The sequence below is a fragment of the Myripristis murdjan genome, chromosome 14 (assembly GCF_902150065.1).
Source record: "Myripristis murdjan chromosome 14, fMyrMur1.1, whole genome shotgun sequence".
Lineage (NCBI taxonomy): Eukaryota > Metazoa > Chordata > Actinopteri > Holocentriformes > Holocentridae > Myripristis > Myripristis murdjan.
This window is the reverse complement of record NC_043993.1, coordinates 8,009,670-8,031,106: the sequence shown is the minus strand read 5'-3', so window position 1 is coordinate 8,031,106 and position 21,437 is coordinate 8,009,670. Positions and strand designations below refer to the sequence as shown.

The following is a 21,437-nucleotide window of genomic DNA, read 5'->3' as shown; positions in this document are numbered from 1 at the left end:
GAAGAAAGGAGAGGGAGGCTTACCAAGGACTATGAATTTATGTAAGCAATCTCCCAAAATAGGTGGAGGCGGTATTATAAAAAGACTGAGCTGAGCTTTTGGATACAGTATCACTTTGAACCCATGACCCAGTCGAGCTCTCATACCGGTCTCTCTTTACACTACTGAGAGGCTGTCTTTTCTTTTTAGTTTTATGAAGTGCTGCTCGATTAGAACTGATTAGATTAGAAAAAATGAGAGACTATGATAGCATCACATCTTTCCTTGGGAAATGGGGACCCTTTCAGATAACAGTTTTTGTTGCACTGGCAATCAGCATTCTCCCAAATGGATTCACTGGCATTTATATAATATTTGTGGGTGATACGCCACCTCATGAGTGCTATATTCCTGAAAACTACAGCATTAATGAGATGTGGAGAAATGTGGCGATCCCTATGGAAATGGTGGATGGCATTTCAAAGCGAAGCTCCTGCTCACGGCTCAACCTGACTATTGTCAGGAACTACTCCAGTCACAACATCATCCCAAATGTGGACGTGAATGTGAGTGAAATTCCTTTGGAGAGCTGCCTGGATGGGTGGAAGTACAGTAAAGAAATCTACCAGTCAACCATTGTGACAGAGGTGAGAATAAAATATTAATTAACTTCAGTTTGAAGATGGATATGAATCAAACACTTCTGTGCCTCTTTACAAGTATTAGTTGTGTTTATTTCAATATTGAGTTTTCCACAAGGTGTAAGTGTTTAGTATTTGTAAAGCTGTCTAGTTAACAGACAGGAAATTTACTATTATCAACCACAGAGCCAAATTAAGGATTTGTTTTCTTTTTGTAGAATGCATGAGAGGTAAGCAATCAAACAGTGTTAATAATGAAACTAGCTTTCCACCTTTGTTAGATTCTGTCTCAATAAAATTAAAACACAGGTCTCTATCATTAACATTTTTAATGCACTGGCCTAGAAAGCAACCTCATCATAAACATAAAAGATACAGGCAACACACAGCAAAGTAGTGTAATTATTTCAGATTATATCAGTGCAAAATCCAGACTAACTAAATGACTGCTCAGTGACTACTTTTATTTATTATCAAATGAATATAAAATAAAAGTAGTCCAAGGTGTACAAGTCCTTATTTCAATCAGTCCTAAATGTTCAGATCAAGTTTCTGTCTATCTATCTATCTATCTATCTCTATTGTTCCACATCATCATTCTCTCCATTGTAATTCTTACTCATGGTTTCCTTAACCACAAAAGGACTACTTAATTTGTGACAATATCAGTGACTTGGCTGGCAACTGGACCCCCTATTCAGCAGCCCATTCTTGCAGCATCCTTCTCAGAGGAGTGCTGGTTCATGGAATTAAGTCAGGATGAGAGAACTCCATGGGGGCAGCAGTCACATCCATGGAGAGACACTCAACAATCACAGCATGGTCACTCTCCACCTCTGAGTTAGCTAAGGCATGCCTCTCACGGACTACTTAAACAACCTCTTTTGAAGAGTAAGCATCACTTCTATCCTTTCCAAATCTTGAAAAAAGAAAAAAAAAAACTGCAGTACTCTGTCATCATCAGCTGCATCACTGAGGTCCATCTCCTCTGACTCCTGAGACAATCAAGGTCCTGATTTTTCTGACCAGCTCTTACGTTCAATCAAGCTGCTAACCAGCAATGGCCCAGACATGGAGTCTTGCAGACATGAGCACATAAGTTGGAGGATTGTTGTCTGTCATGATAGTAAATTCAGTTAGGACTCGAGTGAGAAACTTTTTTCATGAGTGTGATGTCTTTTCTCGCAGGATGGCAGTCCTCTCCTTGCATATGATATGACTCTCATTTTGCCATATTGCTCTTGATCTGGAGTTGCATCCAGCCCATGCAGACTTGCATCAGTGTACAAGATAAAAAGCTTTCTCTGGTCTGAAAAGCTAATGATGGGGGCTGTTGTCAGCCTCGCCATCAGACTTTTGAATGCTCCCTGACACTTCCACTTCCAAGTAAGTGGGTGCTTGAAGTCAGAGTTGTGGAGAAATTTTTTAGCACGTCCTCCTGCAGTCAGGTCATTACTCAAAGGTGTTGCTATCCTGGAGTGCTCTTTAACAATCCCTCTATAGTACACTGTAAATCCAAGGAAGGACTCGTGGATGTTGTTTGGTCATGGCCTCATGGTGAGTGCAGCAATCTTCTCAAGATCTGTTTCAACCCCATTACCAGAGACAGTGTGTCCCAGGTATCTTAGAGATTTCTTGAAAAAGTGCCACTTTTCAGGTGAGAGCTTGTGTCCGAAATCCTTGAGTCAGTTCAAGACTTACAAGCCTCTCCTCATGTTCCTTAAATGTATTGGAGAAAACAATGAGGTCATCAAGAAACACAAGGACTACTTTGAGGTTAAGAGGACCCATGCACATCTCCACCACTCGCTGGAAAGTACCTGGCGTATTCATCACTCCCTGTGGTATTCTGTGGAACTCTGTTGAACACCCATGAGTGGTAGAAATGCAGTTTCTACGAATGTCTACTCAGTGTTGGGCGTAGGCATTTCTAACAGTCTGACTGTACAATTTCTTTGCAACTTCTTCACAAACTACATTAGGTGATGCGAATGGGCTTTCAGACTCCCTGCTAAAGTTGACATCAGACAACTCCTTTAAGTAGCATTGGACAGCCTTGTGTTTAGAAGGCTAAATAGACCATCACTCACTTAAAGCTGGGCCTTCATAAAGTCATAATTACCAGTTAATCTAATAATGTATTTAGTTGCAGTATATTACATTTTTAGTTTGCACTGCAGTGTTTCAGTGTCAGCCTGTCTTTTTAATGTCACATCTCCTTTATATAATCCTTTTGAAAAATACAAAAATGCACTCATTTCACTTCATGTGCATACAGCATGTTGTGTCCTTTTTAAGAGACAGAGTTCACCAATTAGATGCCATAAAGAGTCCAAAGTCTGACAGTTTTCTGACTGAAGGAAGAGGAGGAGGCTGGCAGATGAAGTTGGTTAATCAGTAAAATCACACCTGCAGTGCTTTTGTGGCTGCTTATCTATCATACCATTGTTCCTGTGAAGCTAATCCACACTCTACAGGAGCTAGGTGTTAGAACATCACTTTGTAAATGGATTTTTAACTTTTTATGCAACAGAAAACCAGTTGTTAAAATTGGTGACCATGTCTTGCAGCCGAGGTTTCTGAACACTGGTGCCCCTCAGGGTTGGGTCCTATCTCCACTCTTGTATTCCTTATACACACATTTCTGTCAGTCACACACTAGATCAGTCTTGTTGTATAAGTTTGCAGACCACACCTCTGTGGTGGGTCTCATTACCAACGAGGACAAATCTGACTATCGCAGAGAAGTAGAGGAGTTGGTGAGATGGTGTGAAAGCAATAACCTGATACTTAACATCTCAAAAACCAAAGAACTGGTAGATGACTTTAGAACGATCTCTAGTCCCCTCACCACCCTCTCCATCAATGGGGAGGAGGTAGAGAGGGTCACCTCTTTCCAGTTCCTCGGGACCACCATCCATGAATCCCTATCATGGGATCTCAACACCAATATTAAGATCAGCATATCCCACCAGCGACTCTATTCCCTGCAGCAGCTCAAAAAGTTCAGGGTCAGCCAGGCAGCCATGATTCACTTTTACAGGTCTACTATTGAAAGTGTGCTCACATTCTCCATGCTTGTCTAGTTTGGTCACACAACCTCTCAGGACAAGACTCGGCTGGAAAGGGTAGTACGCCGAGCATCAAAAATCATAGGCTGTAGCCTCCCTTCACTTTCATCACTCTTCTCCACAAGAATAATTAGGACGGCTAAAAAAATCATAGCTGACCACTGTCATCCAGCACAGTACCTCTTCAATCTCCCCCCATCAGGCAAGAGATACACAAGCATTAAGAGCTCAACATCTCGCTTCAGAGATAGCACATACCCTTTGGCTATTAGACACCTGAACTTGCACTGACTTTAATGGTTATGTATGTACAGGTTACAATGTAAGTAGCACTTTAACAAAACTGCATGCACTTTCAATGCTGCTGGGTATTGCTTATTGTTCACTGTCTGTGTTTATGATTGTCTCTTTGTACATGATGTGCTGCTGTACTGTCCTCGTCTATGTTATTTATGTCTGAGAGTCTACCAGGACAAATTCCTATCATCTTGTTGACATGGAAATAAATCTGTTGAATCTTGAATCTAGTGCATTAAGAAAAATAGCAACACCACCAGCAGCACGTGCATGCATGGTCAAATTTAGTTATCTGTATGCACTAAAGTGAGAAAATAACCCCTTTCAGTTAGGCAAATTAGGCTTTGGTCAGGATGGCTCAGAGTGGGTCCAGGATTGGTGGGAGCAGGCAGTCCTTAATAATCAATAGAGAAGGCTGTAGCACATCCTACAAACAGCGATGGATGGCACATACGGATGAGAATCACTTCTACTTTAACCCTGTGTAGCCCCAGGGCGTCACTGTCACACACCGAGAAGGGCTGGCATTAGAGGCTCAGCAGTTTCAGTTGATAGGCGCCAGGAAAACTGTTATATTCTGCCTTAAATGCAATGATAATGTCTCATAAATGTTGAATGCATTTTCAGGATTGATATATTTCAACATATACAGGGCATACAATCATTTTCACAGCTTCCAAAATGTGATTTAGGCTTTCATTTTAAACTCACAGTAGAAATATCAGGAAGAAGAAGTAGACAATGTTGGAATCATAGAAATTACTATTGTCAAAGTGAAAAAAAAAAAATGTGTGCATTTTTCAGTGGGACTTGGTATGCGAGAATGGATACAAAACCCCACTGACCACCTCTATTCATTACGTTGGCGCGCTACTGGGAACGTTTTTTTCAGGCCAGTTGTCTGACAGGTTTGTATAGTATGACGTCTGGAAACTTTATCAGTCAGTCCAATTCTGCAGTTGAGGACACTGCAGTTGTCTAACTGACTCAAATGACCATGAACTGCATTTCCTACACAGGTATGGAAGGAAGCCATTACTCTTTATCATGATGGCTGTTCAGACTCTGACCACTGCAGCACAAATATTTTCCACGAGCTGGGAGGTCTTCACCTTCATTTTCTTCCTTGTGGGCATTGGGACATACTCAAACTACATCATTGCATATGTACTTGGTATGTGTTCCAATAAGGATTTTTCAACAATCAACATTATCTATCTAAGCATCTTTTTAAGGCCTTTGAGCGTATTGGCTGTAAATGTATGATGATTGATGATGACAACCCCTCTAATCTTGTAAGGGAAACTTTTATTCAGATGACAAAAGCTTTAGAATAAAAATACACGGCATATCATTAGTTGTCTGTCTTCCAAATCTGGCCAGAAAATGTTTTTTGTTTCATTTTTTTTCTTTCCAACGACAACTCCCATCTACTGAAGAAACAGAGAAAAGATCATAGCATTTGCACATTCAGGTGCTTATTACATCAGATGTTTGGCAAAATGTGCTTGCAACCCACAAAATATGCGAAATCCAAAATTCACTCACATAATCTCAATTTAGTTTTGCAAGGAACGGGAACACAAATAACTAATCCCAAGGAGTTTGTCAGTTTAACACTACCTATGACTACTTCAACACCTTCAACACAAGTTTGTGGAAAACTTCAACAACCTATATATATTTATATATATATATATATATATATATATATATATATATATCATCCAACACTTAGCAAGTATTACATACAGTTTCTGACATTCAAGTGTGTGAACTCTGCTCTAGCCATGCTTTAGTGTTTATTTGCCATTTAATTGATCTTGAGCCTTATCTTTCGGTCACAGGTTCAGAAATTCTGAGTCCAGTTGCCCGTGTGGTCTTTGGCTCCCTCGGGGTTTTCATGAGCTCAGGTTTGGGGTACATGGCCATGCCAGGTGTGGCCTATTTCTTCCGTCAGTGGCGTGGGCTACTGATTACCATGGCTGCATCTGGGCTGATCTATATCCCTCTTTGGTGGTAGGAATGTTCAGTAATTGGATTTTAACTTGCTTCATCTTTCTACATTCTCTAATATAAGGACTTTTGCATTGTTTGCTAGGTCCTCCAGTATGGCCTGATGCTCATTGGTCTGTGCTGATGTACATAGTGGGTATAGCCTGCTTAAGTTAATGGACATTTTCCCAGTAAAGGGTCAAGCAAAGTTAATTCACCTTTACAATTTGTAACCAATATGTAAAAATTAATATTATTAGCATCATGAATTGCCATGAAAAAAAAGTTTATTTGTTCATTCTCAAAGACCAAACAGACAATAGACAGTAAATATTTGGTCAGTTTCATTATTCAGTGACAATTTGTCCTGACTCCACTTGTTCATACAAAAACAACACGTGTCCTAAAAATTACATCCCCATACAACTAAACTGCATTCTTAATTACATTTAGGGGTAAATGTATGTTGTTGTGGATTATGTTTGTAGCCTGTTTCGTTACCTTTAGCCACCAAAACTATGTGGTTAAGGTTAGAGAAATGTTAGGTTTAGGCATAAAAACCACTTGGTTACCATAACGTAACGTAATGTAACATTTGCAACAAACCAACACCACTGTCGCTCCACACTGGACTCAGTTTCAGGTCACTTGGGTGAAAGTCCATTATTCGACCCATCCACTATCCCGCCTGCCTGCTGGTGCAGACCTCAGATTGCAATGATAATATTTTTTTTTTTTTTTTTTTTTGTGATACATTACACACAATCGTATATCAATTGCAAAATATTTTCCCCACAAAAACGTAATCGAGAAAGCAATAATTGCAAACGAATGCAATTTAGTTGTATAAGAATGTAATTTTGAAGAGACTGGTTGATTGAAAATCCACAAGTATAATGCTTGGAGAAGCATTTTCATTCAAGAACCTGACACTGACAGGTTTTGAGTGTGTGTGTGTGTGTGTGTGTTTGTGTTTTCATTTCCCTTTTCTGTTTATGCCTGAGTTATTCTCTTATTCCTGTGTTTTGTTCACCAGGTTCATCCCAGAGTCTCCTCGGTGGCTGCTCTCTCAGGGGAGGGTGAAGGAGGCTGAGGCCATACTGAGAGATGCTGCTAAGAGGAACAAAGTAGATGCTCCAGAGGTCATTTTCACACAAAAAGAGGCAAGCAGTTTCACTTATATTTTCCCACATTTCATATTTATATATTTTTCTTTCATTCAAGCAGGTTGTTGAGATTAAGTATCCTCTATTCATTGTTCATTGGTTGGTTCATTGGTTGAGGACTACTGTAAAATGGTTGCAGATTATACCACATAATTTGTAGTTTTAACTAAATCAGTGGACCTTTGAAATGTGTTGTATAACAACCTTTAAAAATCTCCAGTGCAATGCTTTATGTTTCTTCCTGGGGTTAATATCTAATTTACATTAAGGAGTGGACCTTTCAAGCTCACTTGTTGCATGGGATTCCTCTTGTTTCCACCAGATCGAAGATGCGTTAGCTGTAAAAGAAGAGAAGCACAGCATTTTGGTTCTCCTGAGTAGCTGCAATACATTTGCCATCACGTTGCTGTGTTGCCTTCTGTGGTACGTCAGTTTCCATGTTCGCACAACATGAGCTCTTTTTCAGGACCAAAAGTAAAAGATGTTGAGATCAATGATGGTGAAATCGGATGCCTGCTCATTTCTACAGCTGGCAGTGGTAGAACATGCCCACATTCCCCAGCCACTGAATTTCTATCACAGAGAGCTTTGAAATGCCTCCAAGTAGTGGTTGTTCATCTGCAGTTGTATACGTGTTTGACCAACCAGAGAACTGTTCCTGTTGCACCTGTAACACCCCAGCGTTTGGTTTGGTGGCTAGTGTATCCCAATGCTGTTGTCTTTGCAGGATGATCATCACTATTTCTTACTTTGCATTGATACTCAACACATCCAACCTGCACGGAAACCCGTATGTAAACTGCCTCCTGTCGGCTGTGGCGGAGGTGCCGGCTTATATCATTGCCTTGCTGCTGCTCAAGCACTGCTCCAGGCACTTCTGTCAGTCATCTACTCTCCTGCTAGGAGGCACATTGATCATCTGTGTTCAGCTGATTCCAATAGGTACGACTTAAGTGTGGGCTTATGCAGGTCATCCAGCTGCTAACTTGCAACAACACACTTCAGTGTCTGTCTGTGTTTAAAGCAGCATGGACATTTAGGGCCCTATCTTGTGCCACCCGCTATCCGCTGCCACTACCCGCTACCCGCAAATTGCGGATTTAGGAACTTGCACTATTCCAAAACGGTATCTTGCGCCACCCGCTACCCGCTATCCGTTATGCCGACTCCGTCATTTGCGCCTGGAGGTGCGTCCGTGGGCGTGTTTCATGCGCTATCCCTAAAATTGCTATCTTGCGCACACACTTTAGGGATAGCGGATGACCATCCGCTATCCGCTATCCCTAAAGTTTGGGCTGTTACGAGAGCGCGCCCAGGCGGCTTCAATGCACGCCCCGACGGAGCCTCACCACGCACACGGTCGGACTGATACCGGGACGCCGCCGGAAAGGACTGAGTATATTACTCATATAGACTGTTTAGAGGAAAGACTGTTTTAATTGGACACTTACGCCAGCACGTTTTATTGTTTTATCATAAGCCAGCAGCTGTGCTATATTTTTATTTTTAATATTTTATTTGCCCAATCTACCTTGTCAATAAATTAGTTTACACATAGTTCCACCTCTGCCTCTTGTGTGTGTGTGGTGTGTGACCCCGGGATTTTACTCAATCAGTACAACCTTGTGACACGTCCACTTGGACACATGCGGCTCCACCTCCCGAATTAACTCGCCTATAATATAATATATAATATGTATACAGCCAACTTGCTTTAGCCTCAGTAGAACCCCTGAGAAAATCTACCTCCCTCTCTCCATCGCGGGTTTAGGATTTAGGATTTAGGATAGCGCATCCTGCCCTTAAAGGCAATGGCACCTGGCACACTGATTGGTTTAACTGGCGCAACGCCCAAAACACGCCTATTCATAATATAGCGGGTAGCGCAGGTGTTTTGCGGATAGCGGGAGGTGCACAAGATAGCAACTTTTACGGGGGAACGCCTCTTCCTAAATCCTAAATCCGCAAATAACGGGTTTAGGGAGTCTGGCGCAAGATAGGGCCCCTAGGATAGCGCAGCCTGCCCTTAAAGGCAATGGCACCTGGCACACTGATTGGTTTAACTGGCGTAACGCCCAAAACACGCCTATGCATAATATAGCGGGTAGCGTAGGTGTTTTGCGGATAGTGGGAGGTGCACAAGATAGCAACTTTTACGGGGGAACGCCTCTTCCTAAATCCTAAATCCGCAAATAGTGGGTTTAGGGAGTCTGGCGCAAGATAGGGCCCTTAGTACCAGTTTAGGCTGTATATGTTCCTGAGCTCAGGAGAAGTCTGTATTCTGACAGTCCCCCTTCAGGTGAATTGTGTTCACAGAATGGTTCTCAAAAACAGCAAAATGCAACTGTTTGAATAAGAAACTGTATCCGGGATCACTGGATTTATATTCCGGGTTTGCCAGATCACCAGCTTCAATTTCTCATTTAAAAAAGTGATAATTTGAAAATTCAGTGGTCAGTGTTGAAAAAAATGACCACTGCTTCTGTGTGTGATCTCTGTTTTTTGGAAGCCGATTTGGGAACACAATACACCTGAATCGGGAGGCAAAAAACAGGAGTTAACCTGTAAAGTAAACCTGAGTGTCAGAATATAGACGTATATTGTGCTCAGCAGCATATAAAGACTAATGTCTTACTTAAGTGTTGCTTTAAGTTATTAATTATTGCCATTTTTACCATCTGTTCACAGCATAGTATATGCAAAGTAATTATTTAATTCTGTTATGTATTTCCATTTAATTTCCTCAGATTTACCAGAGGTTGCCATCGGCCTTGAGATGTTTGGGAAGTTTGGCATCACATCAGCGTTCTGTGTGGTGTATGCCGTCACGTCCGAGCTCTTCCCCACTGTGGTGAGGAACATGGCCATGGGGACTTGTTCCATGGCTGCTCGCATTGGAACCATCATCTCCCCCTTCATCATCTACTTAGGTGACTACAGCAAAGTTTAATTTTCAATGAATTGCATGTCATTTGTGTTACAGATGTTGTCTTTCCTAACTGTCATTTTGTGTTTCTGTGTTTGTTGTTTGTTGTTGTTGTTGTTTTCATTCTTTCCTTGCAGGAAAATACTACAGGTCTCTCCCGTACATACTGATGGGAAGTTTGGCCATTTTTGGCGGCCTCTTCTGTTTCCTGCTGCCAGAAACTTATAAGAAGGTTTTGCCAGAAACCATATCACAAATGCAGAAGATATGCAGGTGAGTCTGCACACTGAGCCTGGCTGCTGTGGTTGTATTGTCTGTACAGAAGTATGCAGGAGTTCACCTGTGTGACATTTACAAAAGAATCTGACAATGGCCTCCTTTCTAGTTGTCCTGTGCTGGTGTGGGTTGCATTGGTTTATCACTACTTGTGTAATTTTTTTTTTTTTTTTCTTATGGCAGTGGTAAACTATCCAATGTTGATGTTAGTCATATTATGATGCCTTCTCTATAGCAGGATAAGATTATAACTGAACATTAATAGTATCCAGTAACTTTGGAACAATGCATGTTTTAAAAAATCTTCTAAATACTAGACAAACATTTGAAAAGGTCATGAAATGTGTTGGAAAGTCATGATATTGTCTTTTTGTTACTGTGTTTTCAGCCATCAGAGCCAGTTTAGCAACCAAATTTTTCATGATAAAATGGGGCACTTGTTAAGACCTAGATTTTGACTTTAGTGGCTCAAAATTATTTTCAATGGGCAATAATTACAAACTTATAAACTAATTAATCATCATAAAATTCAAGAACTGAGGAATTCAGCATATTAAGAGTCATTCACTGTAGAATGTCTTTTGTAGATTGTAGAAAATTGATCATTTAAAATCTTAAAAATTTAAAATCAAGCAACTCATCCAATTATATAGCCACTTTCACTGAGGGAAACGAAGAAAATGCATGTGGCCAAACCAAATGCAAATGTTTAACAGCTGACAGTCACTGTGGGCAGATTTGTTTTATTGTCAAATGCAGCTGAGTTTTACTGACATGAGACAAACAGCAGTAAGACAAATCTTTAATAGTTACACATCACATTGTGTCAAAAAGATACACTTATCAGAATCAGAAATTGGGTCAGTTGCAGTTGCTCAACTCTCAGGAGAAGAATTAAATTATAAAAAAAAACAGATAAAGAAATAAAAAATATAAAAATATGTACCTTACAAATTTGTAAAACAAAGTATGTGCATGATGTACAAAATGGTGCATTATTTTTATGCTTTAACCAAACAACCTGTTGCTGTCACTGCACTCCATTATAACCAAAATTCTCTTCAATACTCCAACAGGCAAAAAGGAAGCGCAGAAACGGATGCTGACAAAGGAGAGAGCCAGTCTGAATACCATAAAGAATCCAAGTTATGATTTTAACATTTTTCATTGGTCAGTTCAGAGGTTCTGTCAGAGGTTGCAACTGTGCAGCCAGAAAGTCAATGAAGTCTGGGTTCTTAAGCTGCTGGCATTTGCAGCTCGCCCGAGCACACAAGTGTCTTTGACTCAGTGTTTTGGAGCAAATACACCATACACTGAATCAGTCAGCACTGAAAAATTCATTTTTTTATTTTTTTTTTTTTGTAATAATTGAATGAATGTAAAGCTATGACTCAGCTGTACAGATGAACAGATAAGCTATCAATTTCATGCCACCTGACCGCTGAGCTCATACATTTGTTTGCACAGAAGAAGCATAATCCAGAACAACTCAGACATTCCTTTGTGTTTATTTTTGGGAGAACTTCAGGTCTCTCTGTTTGTTTAACAATATTTGATTGTGTGCATTTTTCCAAAACACGGATGATTTTGATTGAAAAGTACATATTTATGAAGGGCTAGCAAACACATGCTGATTTAATGTTTCTATGTTGCAGTGATTGTGCAGACTACCAAATTCAGCTTTGATAAGCTTTGAAATTGTATCAAATACCTGAGATAATGTGCAAAATCTTCTGTGACTGGATTTACACTGTTTAAAACGCGGATATTCAAATGTTTCTACATTTATGTTGTTGGTTTTATTGTCTATAAAAGATACCTCAGTGCAATCACACCAAATTTTTTTTATGTTCTGTCAGGTTAAGTATCATTTTATTTAACATATGATTACTACACTGTACCCAAATGTAAGCGCTGATTTCACTTGTTAACTACTTCTTTGTACAAGTAACTTGTTTTCTTCACTGTGGTTCAAGCCTGACATCACCAGTGCTGTTGAAAAACTCCAGTTTCTTTTTTACACAAAACATGTACGAATCATGTTGATGGTTCTCCAGTGAGAGTTTCAGTTCTTAAATAAAATTTTCAAGTGAGTGATGTTTTGATTTGGATTTTTAAAAAAGGGAGTGAAAGAGATTGAGAAAATGCATTTAATTTATGCTTGAATGCAGAGCTACTCACAATAGGTTCAGTAATGGAATAAACTTAATTTCCTAGAGTAAATGCAATTGTAAAACAAACAGATAAAGGCTAGATAAATTGGTGTGCACTGAAACCAGTTTTAGTATAAAAATAATTATGATCAGTATTTCACATCTTTTACTTCACAGGGCTTGCAAGCGTGGTGTGCCCTGCCCCAACTTGTACCACGTTTCAAGGCCAAGCCCGCACTGCAGTGGCCTTGGTTCAAATCTGGCCTGGATCCTTTTGCTTCATGTCGTCCTTTCTCTCAAGTTTTGAAAATCCACTCCATTTTGCCATGGTGCAAACATGAAATTGACAGTGAAGATACTGGCAACCAAATTTTAGACACATATTTAGGATGGACCCCAAAGTATGCCAGACCACATGAGGGCGCTCTTCAAAGCACTGCCCAGTTTTGCAACAGCAACCTTTTTTCCCCCTTAAACAACACAACATTTTTACTCTAGATTTATGCTCTAAAGTAGTTAAGTAAAATAACTTTTTTTCTTGGGATTTGACAGAGAAATACATTTGCATTGTTCTTTGATGCCTCTTTGCTTGACAACCAGGGACCTTTGGAGAACAAAAATGTTCTCCAGATAATGCTAGTGTTGAGGCTACATACAAAAATCAGGCAATATGTCACTTATTTATTTGTTTATTTGTTTGTTTATTCACTCACTTACAGAGTATGCTGTTTGTCAAGGTCGACATCTAGCCAAAATAATCAATTTATTGATGTCAAATGCATAACAAGAATCTGTGATAGACAATAAAACAGTTGTTAATGGATCCTTACATCCTCTGTTTGACCTTGTAATTGAGTTAAATCTGTGAATGGTTTGGTAAGCTATATACTAGCCTATAAACCTGTATGGAAAGTACAGCGTTATTTCACTTTCATTTCAGCAGACTCAGGAGGGGTTTCTTCACTGTTCATAAATGAGGAGACTGTTGCCACTTCAGTCGGAATAGTTCAGAATGATTGCCCAGATTATTCACAAATCAGCTGCAGTTTTTATCCGGATTTCAAGCTGAAGGAACTGAGATTAAACTGGCTGCAGACCTGGCTCATTTCCGCAGAATGGGAGTTGCTGAGACCGAAATGGGTTAACAGAAGTAAAAGTGAAACTAGTGCCACACCGAAGCCCACAGGTTGCTTTAAATACGTTGCATAAGGCCTTAGTGGTGTATGTGCCGCATTAATGGATGGATTATTAAAAGACACCTTCAATACACCTTCAATGTGGATTACTGGCGGCTGGGCACGATTTAAGGTGAGTTTTCACTTATAGTATGTACACTTATAGTATGTAAACAACAGTGTGCTGTCTGTGAACCTACAAACTGCTAGAGCCCGATATGGGAAATGGGTTTATTTTTTTTTCTTACTCAGTCGTGTTCAAATAATCGCGTACTTTGAAAGGCAGCAAAGAAACGTCTAAGTAAAGTGTAAACGTCTTTTCTGTTAGGTGGTCTTCCAACCCATTTTTTAAACATTTTCTCTATTTGGTAACAGCATCACAAAGTGAAAGTAACTGTAGGAAAGAGGGAGTGCAAGTCATATCATATAACATCATAAGTGACTGTGCAGGCTGAGACAAAGAAACAGCTTAGTCACGTAGTCTTGTAGACATAAGGATGAATGCTGACTGGCCAATTGCACGGCACTGCCATTGTATTGATTATAGAGACAGGATTATATCAGCATGCGCAGTTTACGATTATGTTTCATCATGATAATGGGTTAAAATAAAACATCACGCCGTTATACGGACTGTGAATCTCATTAATTTGCCTTTAGCCTGTATTATATGGATTTTGAAGGTACAGCAGTCAAAGGGTGTTTTAAATATTCACCACAGGGGCATTGTAACCTAATCCAACGATTTGCGTCACCGACTGGTCCGTAGCCTACTTTGAACAGAGAAAGAGAAGACAAAGCCCAGTCCTGTCTGGTCGTGTATTTCAATTGCCAGTGTATGTTAACGCCATCGTTATTTAATTGTTAGCACAATTTTGGATCCCAATGACATGGCGAGCTTGGAATTAACTAGAAAATTTAAAATGACCATGATGGCTAGTGCGCATGCGCAAAATATGAAGCCTTGCTGTTTGAAGTTGCTGCAAAACCAAACATGCCCAGCGTTGGCAATGTGGGATGAACGGATGCTTGTCCCATTTTACATTTGTAACATATAAAAATTATACAGATTGCGGTGTATAACACGGAGAGCACAACATAGAATCCATGTCAGTGCTTTCATTGTTTACAATTCCCGTTATTGTAGGGGTTAAAATATGGATGGGCACATTGGGCACATTTACTCTTACAACGGGTGATTAGGACGGAAGGGGCGTGGTGTAACTCATTCATAATTGTAGGCACCTGTTCACCTGCACAAGAGCATTGGGAGACAAAGAGGGTTAGTTTGGCTCCGATACTTTTTGTTGATGGTCACCTCACATCAGGTAACTACAGTCTTGCCGAACATTGAAACCATCAAGTAGTTTGTTCATATGTGTGGGTGCAATAAACAGCATTTAACCTGCATCTGGACGTCGGCACTGATGTGTGAAACGCGTCATAGTTAAGAGCCCCTCTAAGCCTCTTGGCGACCTGTCATCAGTCGTCACATTCATGACATTCAAATCAATAAACTGAAAGAGAATATTAGAATTACCTTTATGACATTGTATCAATAAATCAATAAGTAGAGAGAGTGAGAGAAAATTAGAATTACCTTTATGATATTGTATCAAATCAATAAACAGAGCTTACTGACATACTGGACATGTATTCATGAATTCCCACTTTTGATGGAAGCATGTTGACAGAATTTCCATTTTCCAAGTGATAATGATTAACATGACTTGCCTTGTCTCATTCTAAGTGAACACAGTCTATATACTGGACTGAGTCTCCCTATTTTGCACTAAAGCTCAATAATAATGTGGCTATACAAGATTTGCAAGGGAGCTTTATACACTACTCACAAAAAGTTAGGGATATTCGGCTTTCGGGTGAAATTTCAGGATGAACCTAAAATGTATTATAACCTTTACAGGTGAACTTAATGTGACCTTCTGTAAACCTTTGAATACACATGTCCAACTGTTCAATGTTTCAGCACTTTTTGCACAAGTTGCTGTTCTCTAACAAGGAGTTTAACGGCAAAATTCACATCAGGTGTTTGATGCTCCAGCTCATTGAGGTCGTATCATTAGGGAACGGCTGCTGGAGACTGGGGTACCTCAAATGGAGTGGCCTGCACTTTCTCCAGACCTGCATCCCATAGAAAACCTATGGGATCAGCTGAGTCGCCGTGTAGAGACTCAGAGCTCTGTACCCCAGAACCTCAATGTCCTGAGGGTCGCCCTTCAAGAAGAGTGGGATGCCATGCTTCAGCAGACAATAAGTCGACTTGTGAACAGCATGAGACGTCGTTGTCAAGCTGTAATTGATGCTCAAGGGCACATGACAAGTTATTGACACTGACATTTTTTGTTGTGGTATATCCACCACTGTTGTTGGCTTTTGTTTCAAGAAATTGTTTGAGATGAGGAAATCACCAGTGTATGTTTCTACTTAAATGCCCTACTTTCATGATATAATATCACTGTAGCGTGAAGTTTTTATATTTTCCATAAATTTCACCCAAAAGCCAAATATCCCTAACTTTTTGTGAGTAGTGTATATATCCCACAGTTTTAAAAAAACAAACAAACTCAAATGTCATTTTTTTTCCTGCAAATGTTTCTGCAAACATTTCTCAAAAAACCCAATAATAACCAGTCACCCATCCCCCCCAAATCCGTAAAAGTTTAACTGTATTCCAGCAAAAACTGAGGTAGGTGTCAGAAATGTTATTTCATAAGTTAACACCAGGTGTCACCATTGGCCAAATTACAGATAACTGCTATGTTCAGATTGACCACTAGATGTCATCAAGACACAGGCTATAACATGAGCTCTCTGACGTGTTTGTTCTGCTGTCACATGAGAGAGCAGAAACAGCATTTTCTGTTCTCCTTTCAAAGCCAAAAGGAGATTTATTATACCTGTTCAGGGAAGTTATTACTTGCTTGATTACCGTATTTCTTACTGTACTTGCTTGCTTGCTTATTTAGTTTTAGTATTATAAATGTGTGTATCTGTGTGTGTGTGAGAAAGAGAGATAGAGAGATCGATCATGACCACTGTACACAGCATTGGGCATGTTTTTAATTCGCATCCGCAGGTTTTAGGCTCTCACTTTTCATTGAGGTTACAGTACAGGCGTTACACTGCATGTTGGTGGGACTCTTGACTCCATGGGACTGATAACACTGGAGATATAACTCACTCACACCAAAAACAGGAAGTCAGACTTCTAATTTAGAGCAGTGATACTTGACCTATTTTGACCGGGCCTGCCACAGTGACATTTACATAACAGCATTACAGTAACCTGGTGCCGCCCAGCAGCTCCAATACTGATCAAAGTACAGGCATTAAAGACTAGAAATCACATACCCAGACCAATTTCCCCATTCTAACACGACACATGGTTTGCACAAGTACAAAAGAGATGATGTACCGGCCAAAGATGACTCTAAGATAATGGCTGTGGAATTAATACTAAAACTGCACCTAGCAGGAAAATGTCTGTGCCTTAGGTATGCTTTTGTGTTGTGTCTATGGGAGCTGTTTTGTTGATGAATGCTTTATAATCAGATATCAGTAAGTCATCTGATCAGATGTAATGACTGACATAAATTGTGCAGACAACAGACAATACAGAAATCAAAAAAAAAAAAAAAACAGTGAGAGATGGGCAAATGTTTTTCTGGCTCTAGATTTCTTATCTGCTGTCTCTGTAGCTTAAGCAGTGATCAGAAAAGTTTCAACTGTTGATAACATGGTGAAAAAAAAGTCTTGATACTTTGTTTCAAGCTTTGTGTGACATTACACATTAAAGGGGGAAATAGAAATTGCCCATTTGAAGAATTCACAATCCTAGGATTGTTCACTCAGCATTTGTGAAGATGCACCACTCCTTCCTGAAGCTGGGAATTGGAGAAGTAAGCGATGAATTTGTAATATCAGTAAAGTTGTCAGATCTGGCGCTGTTCCATAGCCAATGAATAAGGCACCGGCTTTGTTGGGCCATTAAGATGTTTGTGAGTTCTTGCACCTCGATGAAAGTTCAATTCTGAATCATGCCTATCTTTCTTTGTGTGTGTCAATTGAGCTTAACATCTACAAAGTCAAGGCCCCATTTATTGTCTATGGTGCAGCCACTGATTTTACATTCAGTATAACTTGTAAATGTATCAAAAAAAAGACTGGTATTGCAGCAAGACCAACACAAACACTCCCTTGTCTCTTGATATGGAAGATTGCTTTCACAAATGTTTACATATACCCGAATTTACATGTTTTGTATGAGTGAGGCATACATTGCCACAGGGCTGTACCAAACAAGACCCGGTACCAGTGCAATGGGAACAAAAGGAAGATTAACCGTTGGGTTGGTTCCCAGTGACAGAATTAGTTTGTATTTCATCTCTGAGCATGTTGTGATGTGTCTCACTGCCCCATAAAGTGAGCTTTTAAATTCTGTTAATGGCCATAAATTGATCAAAATCGTGCACATGAAACCCCACTCTGGATGAATAATTTAAATCTATTACATCATAAAAATGAAACAAGGGACATAGCTGGTCATGGAATTTCTGGAATATTGTGTCCTTACATGTGCAATTTGACTGCAACTGATGATGTACTTTGGGGCTGATTTCAGAGACATTTCAAATATGTTACTTGCTAATTTTCACCTGCTACCATAAAATTTGTGTCCCATTAAAATGACGTGGTACAGAATCTTGTGCATGCCATTACATATGTTTACTCATGGTGAGAGGAATGCTAATGTTTGATGATGTTTGGTCATGGTGCTGGGATTGCTTTATGGACATATATACATATGAGTGCATGATTCAGTGGAACTTATAAAAAAAAAAGTCTACACAGTCATTGTCTAAGTCAGTGTCATACATGTTTTTTAGCTATAAACAAAACAAAAAAAAAAAAACTCAGCCACATGATTTAAGTTGTATTTCATGATTTTACTGATTAATCCTTGAATATAAGCATCAGAATCACTTTTCTCAAAGTGCATTAAATGCATGGAAATGTGTTTTGTTGCCATCAGTGCATGCACATATCAGCAACATACAAAGGAACACTAAACATACAGATGTGCATTGTGCAAATGCAGCTGCGTCTTAGATTTGCATCTTTATTTTTCCATTTTGTTTGGGACATTTGATCCAACCTGACAAACAGTGAAGCTACCCTCTCCTCTTTATTCAGCATCAATTTTATAGAAACACTTAAGTAAGAACTTGTCATGAGTCAGTTGCCTGAAGGAAAAGTAACCACCCTGGAAAAAAAAAAAAATGACGATACTTGGCAAGACACATTACTGAACAACTGCCAGGGTTACATTCATATCATACAAAGCTGCTACTAAATAGACCATGCCAAAAATGTCTGCTGAGCTGCTTGTCAGTTGGGACACTCACACAAGGGGGTGGAGACAAAACCCTGAGAGAGATTTCCTAAATCTGAGTTGGTTTTCTTGGAAATGCCTCTTCTCTGCCTCTTCTCCTCTCAGCAGTGCTCCCAACTGGTCATTTGGAGGAACTGCAGCAGATTCTTTCAATCACGTGATTTCTAGGAAAAAGCAGCCTGCAGCTTTTAGACAGCATACACACCAGCTCAGAGTCACAGACAGGGGGAGTGTGTGACTCTTGATTCAGCAGTTTTTATTGCATCATGTGTTTATCTAGTCGTATTACCCTTATCGTCACTTCACAGACTTGAGAGCTGGCAGTAAATGGCAGGGTTTCAGTGAACGAGTTCATCCTTAATGCATGACCCTGTTCTTTATACTGTGTTTTCTCACAGCAGTTAAGGCTCAGTTTGGGCTTTGGGATTTTTGGATTTCAACAGTTAAGGGTTGCTGGGCAGGAAGGCCACAATGACATGACAGGGAATATTTTGAAGTCAGGTGCCTTTAGCACAGCTATTGATCCTTTACACATTTACAGCTATTCACCCTGAGAATGCCGGGTTAATGCTTTACAGCAAGGGTATTCATGGGAATTTTTGGCTTCCATGTTGGTCAAAGGTTTCAGGAACTAAGAAAAGCAGCCTCGCTTTACTTAGATCACTATGCTTTTTTTGTTTTGTTTTGTTTGTTTATCCATTTGGATTTCAATGGGTTTCTCAACCCATAGGGAAACATAATGACATAATGTTCCATCAACAAGAAAACATGAGAATTCTCCAAAACTTACCAGAAACATGACAGCCGTCAGTGTCAATTCCCAATCTTTTTTGTTTTTGTTTGTTTGTTGTTTCTTTCTGGCATATGAAAGTGACAGCAGAGAGAGAGGAAAGGCAGGGGAGACATGCTGCAAAGGCCTGTATTTGAACCCAGGCCGCTGCATTATCAAAGAGTATAAAGATTTTGAGGAGGGGGTCACACTCAACTCAAAATGAATGAGAGGCAATGTCCATAAAAAGTTAGATACTACCCATAGTAGACCTCCTGTATGAAGCTTACATTAACTGTTCATGCTGTGGGCACACCTCACTGTTACTCTGTATAAATTCAGGAAGCTGAAACATCACAACATTACATGATACAGACGACAGTTTTGCACCCAAACATTAATTAAGCCAGTCATTCAAACATCACTGGTTTATGCTTAAAAAATATTAGGAAAAAAAAAAAAAAAAAAAAAAAAAAAGATCTGCAGAATGACCATCTGAATTAAACATGCCACAACTTTGCCAAGTTTAGACATTATTTTAAATGTCTCACTCAAACAAATAAGCCTCATGCTCTTTCCTGGTAGAAGAAAAAATACCTCCAACCCATTTAATTTCTAGGACTAAAACATCCTTATTTTTTTCCAGAAATGCTGACCAGAGTAGCCCCTGAGTCGACCATCTTGCTTTTTCCTCTGTCTGGCATTATTACGGATCCTGCCAGGGTTCTGGCCCACAGGCAGACATGCATAAGCCCAGACACAACCCTAAGTTTAACCATGTGGAAGTATCTTGCCCAGACCTCTGGTGGGATTCATAGTAATTCAGTCTGGTGCTGAAATGACTGGTACCCTACCAGACGCTGAAGAAGCAGACAAACGCTGACAATCTGCAGTTTTAAAAAGCAGGCGTTAACCTGTGGTTTGAAGATGCCTGCACCATGTTTAGCTCCATGGTTCTGTCTTTGCTCCCTGCTCTTCATTATAGCCGTTGCCACAAAAATGGTTCACAGGCTCACAGACAGAGACAGAGTGGAGAGGCATAAAATATTCAATTGATTTATTGTAATTTAAAAAATGCATAGTGTAGCTTCAATGTGTATATCCCAGTCTTGCTTCACTTGCTGATTATACTGCTAAAACTGGATAAACATTTATTAAAAATGTAAATGTGCTCGTTAGCATTGTACTGTGATAGAGTCGGGTGTTACTGTGGCCGAGTGCAGTGGCTCTCAAACTTTTTTCAATAATGTATGCCCTTTGAAATACTTTTTTTCAGCCAAGTACCCCCGACCAGTCCAAAAAAAGGAGAAAAAAAAACATATAAAGAGATAAAACTCCATCAGTGTCACCGCTACGTTTCAACCACTAATTGATTTTCTTGATTTTTATCTCACCAGGGCAGCAGATTTAATCCACAAACACATGCATTTGACACCTTCAGAAAACCGCATGTAAAATGTGGTCTATCAAATATATATTTAGATTTGTTTCTGAACTTGCTATAGCAGAGGCTAATTCTTTTTGGAATTACACATGACTGATAGTTTTAAATTAACAATTAAAAACAAATCCCGTA

The 21,437-nt window shown here is 39.7% G+C and overlaps 1 protein-coding gene across 1 annotated transcript; it reads left to right on the top strand.

Moving 5' to 3' along the window:
- The first annotated feature begins 233 nt into the window (after positions 1-233).
- slc22a4 (solute carrier family 22 member 4) lies at positions 234-10,352 on the top strand. The gene is made up of 9 exons (XM_030069060.1): positions 234-626; positions 4,793-4,896; positions 5,008-5,162; positions 5,836-6,007; positions 7,020-7,146; positions 7,472-7,572; positions 7,877-8,091; positions 9,897-10,079; positions 10,213-10,352. The coding sequence occupies exons 1-9, from the start codon at positions 234-236 to the stop codon at positions 10,350-10,352; spliced, it is 1,590 nt and encodes a 529-aa protein (XP_029924920.1).
- The last annotated feature ends 11,085 nt before the right edge of the window (positions 10,353-21,437 follow it).

Coding starts and splice junctions, on each gene's coding strand:
- slc22a4 (XM_030069060.1), top strand. CDS start 234: ATGAGAGACTATGATAGCATCACATCTTTCCTTGGGAAATGGGGACCC. Junction 5,163..5,835: donor CATCATTGCATATGTACTTG/GTATGTGTTCCA, acceptor TTTCGGTCACAG/GTTCAGAAATTCTGAGTCCA. Junction 6,008..7,019: donor ATCTATATCCCTCTTTGGTG/GTAGGAATGTTC, acceptor TTTGTTCACCAG/GTTCATCCCAGAGTCTCCTC.